The 12213-nt window shown below is 41.5% G+C and overlaps 2 protein-coding genes across 2 annotated transcripts; both read right to left on the bottom strand.

The window, feature by feature from the left end:
• Nucleotides 1–564: 564 nt before the first annotated feature.
• Nucleotides 565–7854, bottom strand: LOC110967769 (uncharacterized). The gene is made up of 10 exons (XM_051944121.1): nucleotides 5614–7854; nucleotides 4793–4920; nucleotides 4550–4687; nucleotides 4397–4471; nucleotides 4152–4322; nucleotides 3983–4079; nucleotides 3693–3901; nucleotides 1259–1618; nucleotides 1049–1169; nucleotides 565–969 (listed from the first exon to the last, which is right to left on the bottom strand). The coding sequence occupies exons 1-10, from the start codon at nucleotides 5690–5692 to the stop codon at nucleotides 701–703; spliced, it is 1647 nt and encodes a 548-aa protein (XP_051800081.1). The 5' UTR covers nucleotides 5693–7854; the 3' UTR covers nucleotides 565–700.
• A 1564-nt stretch (nucleotides 7855–9418) lies between these two features.
• Nucleotides 9419–11251, bottom strand: LOC127532449 (uncharacterized). Its single transcript, XM_051944127.1, has 7 exons — nucleotides 11114–11251; nucleotides 10965–11036; nucleotides 10706–10876; nucleotides 10461–10557; nucleotides 10163–10368; nucleotides 9884–10034; nucleotides 9419–9816 (listed from the first exon to the last, which is right to left on the bottom strand). Exons 1-7 carry the CDS (start codon nucleotides 11117–11119, stop codon nucleotides 9608–9610), a joined length of 912 nt encoding a protein of 303 aa, XP_051800087.1. The 5' UTR covers nucleotides 11120–11251; the 3' UTR covers nucleotides 9419–9607.
• Nucleotides 11252–12213: the final 962 nt, after the last annotated feature.

Here is a 12213-nt window from a genome sequence, read left to right on the forward strand (position 1 = left end):
ACCATGCTGCAAGACAACGACAGCTTCATTACTGTGGATCAACTGAATAAATACTTAACAGAACATATAGATTGGTAGCTGAGAGAAAAGAGGGTAGAGATACATACATCTCGGTAGCATCATCAGAATCTTGCTTGTTGTAGAGAATTGCATTTTGATAGGTCACGCTTTCCTTCCCAAGCTGAGTGGAAAGATGCAAATAGTGACAAGTTATTTGTCTTCAGTCATTAAATATGATTGTAGGTAGCACAAGAACAAGATGAGAATTAATATTTTAAACTTTTACCAGCCGTACCTTTATGATAGATCCACAGCTATTAAGGGGATAAGAGAAGAGAGCTCTGGTGTCATCTGTCTCTTTGGGCCCACACTTGTTGTCTTTAAGGCTGGTTCTTCCTGGGCTACCTCCACTTGGGATGGCCAGAGACAAGTCAACCACCACCGTCATCGTACCATCAGTGGAACACACTACAGAAAGATTATTTCTACCACGTGTCAACTAAACAAGGCTGCATCTAATCTTAGAGTTAAAATGGAAGTTCTTACTGATGAGTTCATTGGAGATGAATGGACATGTCTTCACAGCAGTCTGGACCTCTGATGTTTCATGATTCCTCACAAGGATTTCAAAAAGAGCAAAGAATCCCTTCAAAGTAACATTCTACAAATACATATTAGTCAATTACTATCCGAAGCATTGTTACGGAACATTAAACCTGCCAGAAGAGGAGTTAATGTCTGTAAAGGAATTTCCACATCTTACATTGTATTGATACCCATGAGTAAAGAGTGGCACATTGAGCAGCAGACTCTGGCTATCATTGCTCAAGATGTAGCCATACTGGGCTGCCAGCTCTGATGTCAGCAGGTCTGTCCCAACACTGATCTCCCACAGGTAGTCGAAAGGCCGGTGGTCCAGCTTGAAACTGATCCCAGACTCAGAACAGGCTGCATCGAAGGCTGGAGCAGCTGTCAAGTACAGCATTGTGAACAACTCTGCTCAAAGTTAACGCAAAGGCTGTGCACATATCAAAAATTAATGACTTACAGACATCTGTGGACAAAGCCACAATGGAAGCCAAGTGGTAATAAGGTTCATTTAAAAACTCAACAAGCAGTGTGTAATTGATGTCCAGCCTGTAATGAATTCCTGCATCTTCTTTGGAAACCTAGGAGACGGGAAATACAAATTCTGCTAAAGTAAAGCTGGATGAAGCCGCCATGTTGCCACTCAGACATATAATTCAAAGTCTTTTACCTGCTGTATGACAATGGGATCATCAAAGGGGACCTTCAGAGTGTAGCTGTGGGTGTTGTTAGGTTGAACAGCTTGTATAATAGTGTAGCTGCTTGTATTTAGAAATGGCAACTGGAAGTCTTGTCCATTCAGCTGGACAGAAGCCAACACAATGTCTTCAGGGACATTTCCAAGGTAGACGGTGAAAACTCGATCTCCAAGAACAGTTTTGTTGTCAGTGAAAAGCAGGCAGGGCAGCAGGGGAGTGACTAGAGTCCTGTGAATTCGGAGTACTGTCTCTACATGATCATCATCCACGAAGATTTGCTCAAAGTACAGGTGGAAGATGTAAAACTCGTAGAGGCCTCCCGTGACAAAACTCTGAAACAAATACAGGTTTTACTTACAAGCAGATATGCTGCTGGTCTGATTAAAGTATCGATGCGTTTTGCCTTTTATAAAAAGGTCAGGCTTAAAAATAATTCCTGCTTCATCAAATTGACAACCAATATCATTTCTATAGTATAGATTTGGGCAAAAATCAAAAATTTTGACCTTTGAGGTAGACATGATGTGGGAAACTTTTAGTTGACCAATATATGGGGCCTCAATGTTTTGGACAAGAGTTTGCTTTAGATTCAAAAAGCAAGATATACAGTGATGGAAAAAAGTTTTCAGACACACCCAAGCGCAATTTCTTTTAGTACAGTTTCAGTCAAAACACCAAACTCCTAAAAAAAGCCATTAAAAAATTATTGGTTCTATAAAAACATGAGAAATTTGGTGCATTGGGCCATTTTGGTACCAGTGATCCACTAATGAAGGTCATGCTTTTTATTGAGACAATTTTTGTTGCCATGCTTCCTGTCTATATAAAGCCAGCACATTTGAAAGTTCTTAAGAGCCAAAAACAGCTAAAACAAGGAACCTAAAGCAAGAAACACGCCTGAAGACGCAGTTTCTCAGCCAGGAAGGATACAGCTGCCACTAGATAGCTAGGAAGTTCAGATGCAGTCCTTCAGCAGTTGGATTCACTCTACAGAAATACAGATGAATCAAAAGCTTGGAAGACAAATGAATGATGGGTGTCCAAGGGTTTCTTCAGCAAGGAATGACTGCATCCAGATCTGCATGTGCAGGAAAACCACTGAATGACAACACGGGAGCTTCAGCAGCAGTGGTCAAACCAAACTGATGTCCAGTGTTCCACCTACACTGTACATGGCTGACTTAGATCATGGCTTAAGGTCCTACAAAGCTGTCAAGAAGCCCTGATCAATGAGAGAGAGAGGTTAGCCCAGCGTTAGCCCGGGCGGTACAAGAACTGGACAGACAGGCACTGGAGGAAGATTCTATGGTCAGAGGAGTCCAGTTTCCAGCTTTATCTTCCTCCTGCTAATGTGAGGTTACGCAGAAGGCCAGGAGGAGCATTATCTCCAGCATGCACAGTCCCTACCGTCAAGCATGGTGGAAGCAGTATCATGGTTTGGGGATGCAGGAGTGCTACTGCTGTTGGTGGTCATCTGTCTGTGATGCCACATTAAACTCTGTCAAGTATTGTTCCATTCTCCAAACCCACATGCTCCTTTCGCGACATGCACTGTTCAGTCAAGGTCAAAACTTGATGTAAATGGTTAAAATGGTAAATGGTTGTATTTATATAGCGCTTTTATCCAAAGCGCTTTACATGATACATCACATTCACCCATTCACACACACTGATGACGGAAGCTACCATGTAAGACGCTAACCATGACCCACCAGGAGCAATTAGGGGTTCGGTGTCTTGCTCAGGGAGACCTCGACGGGTCGAGGATCGAACCGGCAACCTTCCAGTTACAAGACTGGCCACTCCACCCACTGATCCATGCCGCCCCCAGGAAGTTTTAAGATAATGTCCCTTAAACACATCCAGGGCCAGTAGAACTCGGCTGCAGGAGCTCAGTATCCAGGTCGAGTGGCCAACTCAATCCCCAGACATGAACCCCATTGAAAATCGATGGTGGATCATCAAAAGGTCCGTCTCAAAGTGTAAACCAAAGAACTAGTAATTCAAGAAGAATGGGACAAGATTACCCCTCAACAGTGTGGAAGGTTTGTGGGGAATATGCCAGTCAAGACTCAAGCTCTACTGTGCTAATGGCAGGACTACTAAATATTAATTTGATGATGTGGTGGTTTAATTTTTTGTTCAGTTTTGAACACATTCTATTTGTTGACTTTGATACCAAGAATGTTGAGAACTCAGAAGAATTCAGTTTTGTTCATTTTTTTGTAAATAAACCAAAAATATAATCTGCATGTGTGTCTAATGCAGCCACATGTTTTGAAACACAAGAAAGGACTTTTTCATAAATACTACATGGTAATATTAGAGATTTTTTTTTAAGGGTGTCTGAAAACTTTTTTCGACCTCCGTATGTTGAAGATATGGACTTGTTATGCGTGTTCCCACCTTCCTGTATCCTCCTTCAGCATTATAAGGGATGCTGATGTGGACTGTGCCGTTGTCTCTTTCCACAATGTAGCCTTTCTCCTCTGAAACTGACCGCTCATCACGTTCACCACTGAGTCCAACAATGATCTGTGTGCTGTTGACGCTGGGGTACAGCAACTCTGGAGTCTTCCACATTACAAAACCGCTATCGTCATATGAGCCTTCATCTGCACAGAAGACAACCAAGATTATACATTGGTCTGTTTACAAGTGAAAAATGAGTTCTTATAAAAGTAACTAATGCTCACACATGGAACAAGCAGCCACCAGATCAACCATGATGACCGTCCAGTGTTGTCTGGAGAACACAGTAGCATGCACCATCTCTATTGGAACCCCATTCACCTGGAGAGAGTCTCTGCTTAAATCCTGACTTACTCATGCTTTACAAGCACACGTCCTATATCAGTGGTTTACCTCAGTTCTAAATGACTCTGGTTGCCCATACGGTGCACGAAACACAAGCCTTCCATTTGTCAAGTCGAAAGCATAGCCCTGTTTCCGAGCCCGAGACAGTTTCATAGGCGCCATTTGCTCCCCTGCTCTTTGAAACATCACCTGCCAGTCTGAGGTGGTGGAGCTGTGTGCCTGGTTCAAAAATGTAAAATCTTAGAAACATGTTTACTTTTAAGAATTAAAGGCATTTTAGATTTGCCACATACTAGCACAGGTTTGACAGCACTCCAGTCATCCTTCTTTGTTCCAGAGGTGCAGGTAATTTTACCCCTCACGGACACCTACAGAGAAATATCTCAGTGACGGTAACACATGACGCCATTGTGCGAGTAAAATTCAACAACAAAAACCAAGCTTACTTCCATGTAGTTAATCTCACATGTAACCTCTCTGGGAGACCAGGGGAGAGAGGGAGAACAGGTCTTGTTCAATGCGTGGGTGACCTTTTTTCCCTCGTGGTGTGCATTCAGATTGAAATGGAAAGTAAACACATCATCCTGAAAGACCCTCAAGAAAATGTCATTGGATTAAAAACAAGGAGGGCTGTCAAAGCTCTATTCTCATTTGGGTGCAGAAAGCCTCCAATTTGGATTTGTACATACTTTGTTGTCAGTGTGACAGCTGAAGTAAGATGCTCTGAGCTCCATCAGACCCAGGAGAGGATGAACACCAACACTGTAGCCACACTTTGCTGCATACTGCTCAGTGATGGTGTACACGCCTGTCTGGTCTGAGAAAGAATACATACAATCATTAGGTAGCTTAATAGGACTCCAAATCCATTTTCACAAAATTAGTGTAAACCTTTGTTAAAGCTCACCATTTCAAATGTAGCACCTCATTTTTACCATTTTAAGTGATTCAACTGACTATATCATTCATTGTATTAGAGCCAGTGTTATAATATGAGGAATGCTTTACCGAACAATCTCAATCATTAAGTCCATTGTGGTAGACAGTCGGTGGTAATTAACACTCTGGATGCCAAACACACTGGCATGTTTTGGAAAAAAAAGCATATCAGAGCCAAAAGAAGACAGGAAGAAATACAGATTTTCAACTTTCCATCATAAAAATTTACTCAACCTAAACTGAAAATTGTGATCTTTTACCGGAAATACTTCATACGTAAACCATTTCCAGTAATCAGCTTTCTATATGACACACACACAAACAAAAGTCTGCACTTCCCAGCACAACTGTGAAGCAGTGACAGTCATTTTGGCTGAGCTACAGGCTATGTTTGCATAGAGCAGAGAGGAAACAAATATGAAGACAATTTCAAAATGTTAGAAGCAAAAGATCTACAATGTGAAAAAGTTTTTCCCCCCCTCAGTATTGGGAAGATCTATCCAGATTTTCTTTTAAATTTAAGAGGGGAAAAAAATTCCCAGAAACAGTAAAATTTTTCTGGAGGACTCACCGATAGCGTCAAAGCTAGGCTCCATTCCAACGAAGGACAGATCAACAGCTATCATGAGGTAACGCTCATGACACTCCATATGAAGAACTCCTGCTGAAACAAACAAGTTCTAAACACAAATCACTTGTAAATTATCACAGGTGTATAAACTGACATTTGTTTACCTTCTGGAATTTGATCACTTCTTGCCATTGACCACACAGACAAGAGCAAGGCCATACTGGAATGTAAAGGATTATGGCAAAACATTGGATTTAAAATGAGTCTTTATATGTTGCAAGTTGCCGCTGAAAACACTCACCAAGCGCTAAAGTCAAAAGCCATAGCCAGCGATGTGTCGGCAGTGTCTAAAGCCAGCAGAGCTGCTAGCAAACTACCCCTGCTGACCAACACAAGCTAAAGTGAAGCACTTGTTTGGTGTATCCTCGCTGAACTTCAGTAACACATGGCCCCCAACACCAGTGGTTAGTCCATTTTTTGAATGAAGAAGCTAAAAGGAAGCTTAACTCTACCAACTCAGCTGCAAGTGGTTCAATGATCTGATTGCTAATAGGTAACACCTGTGAATGCAGTTCCTGAGAGCATCTGGTTGGTTGTTTCTCTGTCCTCCCTTCACCCCAACAGGTCGAGGCAAATTTATCGAAAGACTCCAAGTACATGTGGTTAAATAATTCTTTATATTTTTCTTATTTACCCAGATTCATCACAGTAGACTTTGTGAAGCATCTGAACACTGAGCTGCCATGTCAGTAAAGATATTAACATGATGTCACATCTTTCTCAGGTGGATATAAGCTAGTATACCAACTGGAACAGCTTTAATGTTTAAAAGTCAATAGCTGACCAGCAAAAAGCTCACTAGATATAGATTAGTAAGTGCCAAAGGTAGACTACAATCATTCAAAAAAGAAAGACAGATAGACAGATATTTGTAAAAGACAGATAAACAAGTGGTCATGGTTGAATGTCAGTGTTTTATCATCTGCAGTGGTGTAGATATTTGGGTAATCAGCTGACTTGCACCACTACACAAGCAGTTTGACTTTCAAAGTTGGCTGCAAATTTGAATATGTTTCCCTGCAGGCTGCTTCAATAGTTATTGCAGAACAGCTTTTACGATATGCCCATTTTGGCCCCGTTTGACCATTATATAGAGAGCATTGCATCAAGCAGTTCCAACAGCATTGCCACAGAACATCTTTACAAAATCTAAAGCAATTCCTACACTTGATTTGTACCCATTCCACTGGAGTATAGTTACTCTTGAAGAATAATGGTGGAAGAGAACATTTAAGTAAGTCTGAAAGTTCCTGTCTGTGATTACTGACAAATTGAAAATGAAGCAGCATAAACTACATGTGAGATTGTATTTGCATGTTTTTGTATTGTACTTGTTAAAGGGGTTTAAAAAAAAAAAAGTTCTGAAGCCTGAATCTAAGCTTGTAATTTTCAGCTCCACAGGACCTACACTGCGGAGAACTATCCCTATTACTTCTATTGATTACAGCCTAGACTAATTTGGTCTGAGCAGGAATCATCTTCAAACCCATATTATTGCGTGTACAGGTAAAACAGTTTTAATCACATAATTGGGGGTTCATTCATCCGTTTTGTCTCATCTGGCAGCAGCAGCAGGCTAAGCATTCAAAAGAGGCCAAAAGAGATAAGTAATCCCTACAGCGAGTTCTAGGTCCCTCCTGGCTCTTCTTCTAGTCAGATGTGATGGAAAACCTCGAGACAAAGGAGTCAACCACAACCTTTTCTTGGATGCCTGAGCCACCACAGCTAGCTTGTTTCAACATTAAGAAGCAACTTCATTCCTATACAGGAAACTCATTTTGGATAAATTTTGAGATTTTTCTGACAATGTAGGATCCATTCCTTTACATCCTAGACTGCCTCAAAGTTGAAGCTAATGGTGTAATATGTATTCAATTTTGTATAAATTGCAATTTGTCTTGGAAAACCTATTTGACGTGTTTAGTTGTACTGGTTGCTATACTGCGCTTCTTTCACATCCTTCAGTTTAAAGGGATCTTTTGAGATCTTTAACAAGTAATCAAATTGATCTCCTCAGTTACTGTTGAAAAGGAGACTGTTGCTAAATGGGCAATGTTCAACGACATTCACCCATTGAGCTTGGTTCAATAATTCTTTCGTATTTAGATGTAAAAATAAACTTAAAAAATGTGTTTAAGTACTGTAGTACAAATATGAACTTGCGCTGCAGAGTGGAGGAAAAAAAAAAAAAAAAAAAAAAAATCAATATTCAAAGTTGGTTGGAGTCGCCAATGACAAGTCAAGAGCTTTTAAGACAAATTTATTGAATTTAAAATACATGTAGTCACAATCTGTATTATGATGGCACTGGTCCTGTGAAGAGTTTAACAAAGTTGTCAAATACGATATCTTATGATTGTTTTTCCCAAATATGAAAATAAAAGCAACCAACCTTTCTTTGACAGGCTCTTCAGAAAACGGGATAATTTAAAATACTGGGCAGGAGGGTGGTAAGCAGGTCGTAGTGAGACAGGTCTTGTGGTGCGTCTAGTAGTGGGCATCGTAGTGAGTTCAGTTGTGGGACTCTGTTGATCTACAAGTACAGGATGAGATCTTCAGTAAGTGATATTGAGGGATGTGATTTAAGCTGTTGAATTACACACCTACCTTCAGAGAAGTGCTCAGGATGCACAATACGGCCAACGCCAATTGTGTCGGACTCAAATTTATACATCGAGAAGAGACGATGAAGCCCAGCCACGGAGTATGTACACTGCAATTTGATCCTGAAGGGCAAGAGGACCACGTCTGCTGTCATGGTAGTTACAGAAAGGGGTAAAAAAAAAAAAAAGCTGAAATGTTTCAAGTTGAAGATTTTTACCCTTCATCATGACTCAATACTGTATTTTTCTTAAAGGGCAGCTTCTGGCTGAAGAAAATCTCATTTTCATATGTCACATACGCCTCAGCCAGCTACAGAAACAAAGCATTTCAAAGTTAGGTGCTAGTACCGAACAGAGAATATAACACAACCACTCATTTGCACTACCTTGATGATAGATCCACAGTTATTAATAGGAAAAGAGAACAGAGCTCTGGTGTCATCGGTCTCTTTGGGGCCACACTTATTGTCTAGAAGGCTGGTTCTTCCTGGGCTACCTCCACTTGGGAGGGCCAGAGACAAGTCAACCACCACCGTCATTGTACCATCAGTGGAACACACTACAGAGAAACGTATTTAAGCACATGTCTGAACTATATTCACAACTCTACCTCCGCAAGTTAAACAGAAAGTTCTTACTAATGAGCTCAGTAGCAGGGAATGGACACGTCTTGACAGTGGAGCTCTGGACTGCTGAGGTTTCACGATCCCTCATAAGGATCTCAAAAGTGGCGAAGAATCCCTTCAAAGTAACATTCTACAAACACACACCCTAATCATGGTGTGTTCAAGATGATGTGACACATTAAACTTGAATAACAAGAGTCAATGTCCATTTAATAACTTCCACATCTTACATTGTATTGATATCCATGAGTAAAGAGTGGCACATTGAGCAGCAGACTCTGGCTGTCATTGCTCAAGATGTAGCCATGCTGGGCTGCCAGCTCTGATGTCAGCAGGTCTGTTCCAAAGCTTATCTCCCACAGGTAGTCGAAAGGCCGGTGGTCCAGTTTGAAGCTGATCCCAGACTCATAACACTGGCCATAAAAGGCTGGAGGAGCTGTCAAATGAAGCATTGTGAATAATTCTGCTCAAAATGTGAGAAGAACTGACCAAACATAGGTTTAAGACTTACAGATATCCATTAATGTCATAACTGATGCTACATGGTAAATAGAGTTACTTTCAGGCTCAACAGTCAGTGTATAATTGATATCCAGCCTGTACAGCAATGTTGCATTTTCTTTGCAGAACTAGAAGATAGAAAATTAATTAATTATACAAGGTGTATGACCAGTCAGACATCTGGATTTGCTGATGGAGACAGAATTAAAGTCTTTTTACCTGTTGTGTCACAACAGGATCATCAAAAGGCACCTTCAGAGTGTAGCCATGGGTGTTGTTGGGTTGAACAACTTTCACAATGGTGTGGACACTCGCGTTTGTCAGGTGTCCGTTCACATGAACGGCAGCCAACTTGACGTCTTCAGGGACATCTCCGAGGTACACTGTGAATGTACGATCCTCAAGAACTGTTCCTGAAACAAAAAGAAATTAAGTTTATGGATGCATTAACCTAATAAAAAAGGTCTTCAGTGGACTTACTATTTTCAGTAAAAACTGGGTGCAGAAGGAGGGGAGTGACAAGTGTCCCATGAAAACGAAGTCTAGTGTCGATATGGTCCTTTTTCTGTGAGGTTTGCTCCACATACAGATGCAAGATGTAGTACTCGTAGAGTTCTCCAGACACAAGGCTCTGTCAAAGATCAGCATGTTAGATGTGAGAACACTTGTCCAAGTGAAAACTGCAAATTTGCTTAATGTGCAAAGAATCACAGTCTGACTGCCTGCTCTACATCCTAGTTTTACAATGTGCTTTTTCACCTTCCTGTATCCTCCATCAGCATTATAAGGAATGCTGATGTGGACTGTGGTGTTGCGGTTGTCCACAATGTAGCCTCTCTTCTCAGCAACTGACTGCATCATCAGTTCCCCATTGAGTCCAACACTGATCTGTGCGCTGTCGAGCCTCGGATACAGCGCCTGTGGAGTCTCCCACGTTATGTAGCCACTGTCATACAGTCCTTCATCTGTGAGCAGAACATTAGTTTTTGCTTTAATATGAATAGTCAGATAATGAAAAAGAAGGCAAAACTACAGCAGACAAGACCGTAATACTAACGCATGGAGCAAGCAGCCACCAGGTCAACCATGAAGACCAACCAGCCCTGTCTGGAGAGCAGAGTCGCATGGACGAGCTCTACTGGAACACCATTCACCTATGGAGAGAGTCATGATAAAAAAATGAGCATTCTAATAAATGACAAGATCAGCACTGAGTAGTTAGTAATATCGCTATCTCTATTTGGAAATACCATTGGTAAGGCAATTCATTTTTACTGTACTTGCAAATTTAGATACGTTTACCTTGACGCTGAATGACTCAGGTTGTCCATATGCTGTACGCAATACAACCCTTCTATCTGTAAGCTTAATAACGTAGCCTTGCTTACGAGCTTCCGAGAGGTTCATGGGTGATAACAAGTCCCCATCTCTCTGGAACATCACCTGCCACTGTGAGGGGACTGGGGAATACGCCTGGAAGTAGTAGAGCTTTTGTTATTTCAGGCATATATAACACATGGCAAAAATCCAACTCCATCATAATACTTAAGTTGAAACATACACGTTTCAAAGTGACATTCCAGACATCCCCGTTTGTTTCAGGTACACAAGCAACTTCCCTCTGCACAGACACCTATGAAGAATCCGGGATTAGCAAACATCTCAAGCATGTTCCCTGAATGAACCAACACAAGATCAATCCGAGCTTACTTCCATGTAGTTCACCTCACAGATAACCTCTCTGGGAGACCAGCGAAGAGCAGGAGAGCAGGTCTTGTTTAAAGCATGGATGACCTGCTTTCCTTCAAGGTTTACCAACAAGTTGAAGTTGAATGTGAAGAGCTCATCACCCTGAAAGCCAGAAGATGTTGAATGGTGTCAGGGCTACAGAAAGCTGGAGCTGCTGCTGCTTTCTGAGTTTCTACATACTTTGTTGTCAGTGTGACAGCTGAAGTAAGAGGCTCTGAGCTCCACATGGCCCAGCAGAGGCAGAACCATGAGACTGTAGCCACACTCTGCTGCATACTGTTCAGTAATGGTGTACGCACCTGTTCTGTCTGAAGGACAATCACAGTATTTATGCATTTTAACCTGCCTCTACAACATGGCATCTAACAAGGAGTTCAGTTTGTGAATAAAGCTGTGCAGGACTCACCAACAGCCTCAAAGTGAGGTTCATTTCCAGCAAAGGAGTGATCAACGGCTATCATGAAGTAACGATCACGACATTCCATACGAACTCCTGCATACATACGTAAAAAGTTTGAAATTGTGAACTAATTTGTCAGTTGTTCTGCATAAAAGCAAACATTTAAAGCTTACCACTGGGAGCATGATCACATTTTGAAGTTGCCCACACAGACAGGAGTAATGTCACACTGAAAGATAAAGGGATATGTATGCATCAAATGCATTTATGCAAACAAACATTTCCTAAATTGCTGTGCAAAGGCCTCACCCGAGGTAAAAACCAAAACCCATGGCCACTGATGTGTTAGCAGTGTCTAAAGCTAGCCTGAGTGCTAGCAAACTACACCTGCTAACCAACACAAGCTAAGCTGAACCACTTGCTTTATTTATCCTGACCACACCGGCATCATGTGGAAATACCTCCTGCACCAGCTTTAATTCGTCCAGGTCCTCACCAATCAACCAGCTGCTACACCCACATGTGTAGCCTGTTAGGAATCAAGTATCTTTCAATCAGTGGATCTTTTGCAGAGCACACATTCTGACTTGTGACAGCACAAGTGTTGATAAAAACATCATTAATGGCGTGCCACTTAATCAGCATCTTCAATGCAAAAGCC

The sequence above is a fragment of the Acanthochromis polyacanthus genome, chromosome 23, assembly GCF_021347895.1.
Source record: "Acanthochromis polyacanthus isolate Apoly-LR-REF ecotype Palm Island chromosome 23, KAUST_Apoly_ChrSc, whole genome shotgun sequence".
Taxonomy (NCBI): Eukaryota; Metazoa; Chordata; class Actinopteri; family Pomacentridae; genus Acanthochromis; species Acanthochromis polyacanthus.

Excerpts from the sequence above, each read along its gene's own strand:
- LOC110967769 (XM_051944121.1), bottom strand. The coding sequence starts at position 5,692 with ATGGAGTGTCATGAGCGTTACCTCATGATAGCTGTTGATCTGTCCTTC. Across the intron at positions 4,472-4,549 it reads GTGAGATTAACTACATGGAA|GTGTCCGTGAGGGGTAAAAT; the intron begins GTAAGCTTGGTT and ends ATTTCTCTGTAG. Across the intron at positions 970-1,048 it reads GGCTTTGTCCACAGATGTCT|CTGCTCCAGCCTTCGATGCA; the intron begins GTAAGTCATTAA and ends TGTACTTGACAG.
- LOC127532449 (XM_051944127.1), bottom strand. Across the intron at positions 10,035-10,162 it reads CTGATGGAGGATACAGGAAG|AGCCTTGTGTCTGGAGAACT; the intron begins GTGAAAAAGCAC and ends GATCTTTGACAG. Across the intron at positions 9,817-9,883 it reads CCCAGTTTTTACTGAAAATA|GAACAGTTCTTGAGGATCGT; the intron begins GTAAGTCCACTG and ends TTTTTGTTTCAG.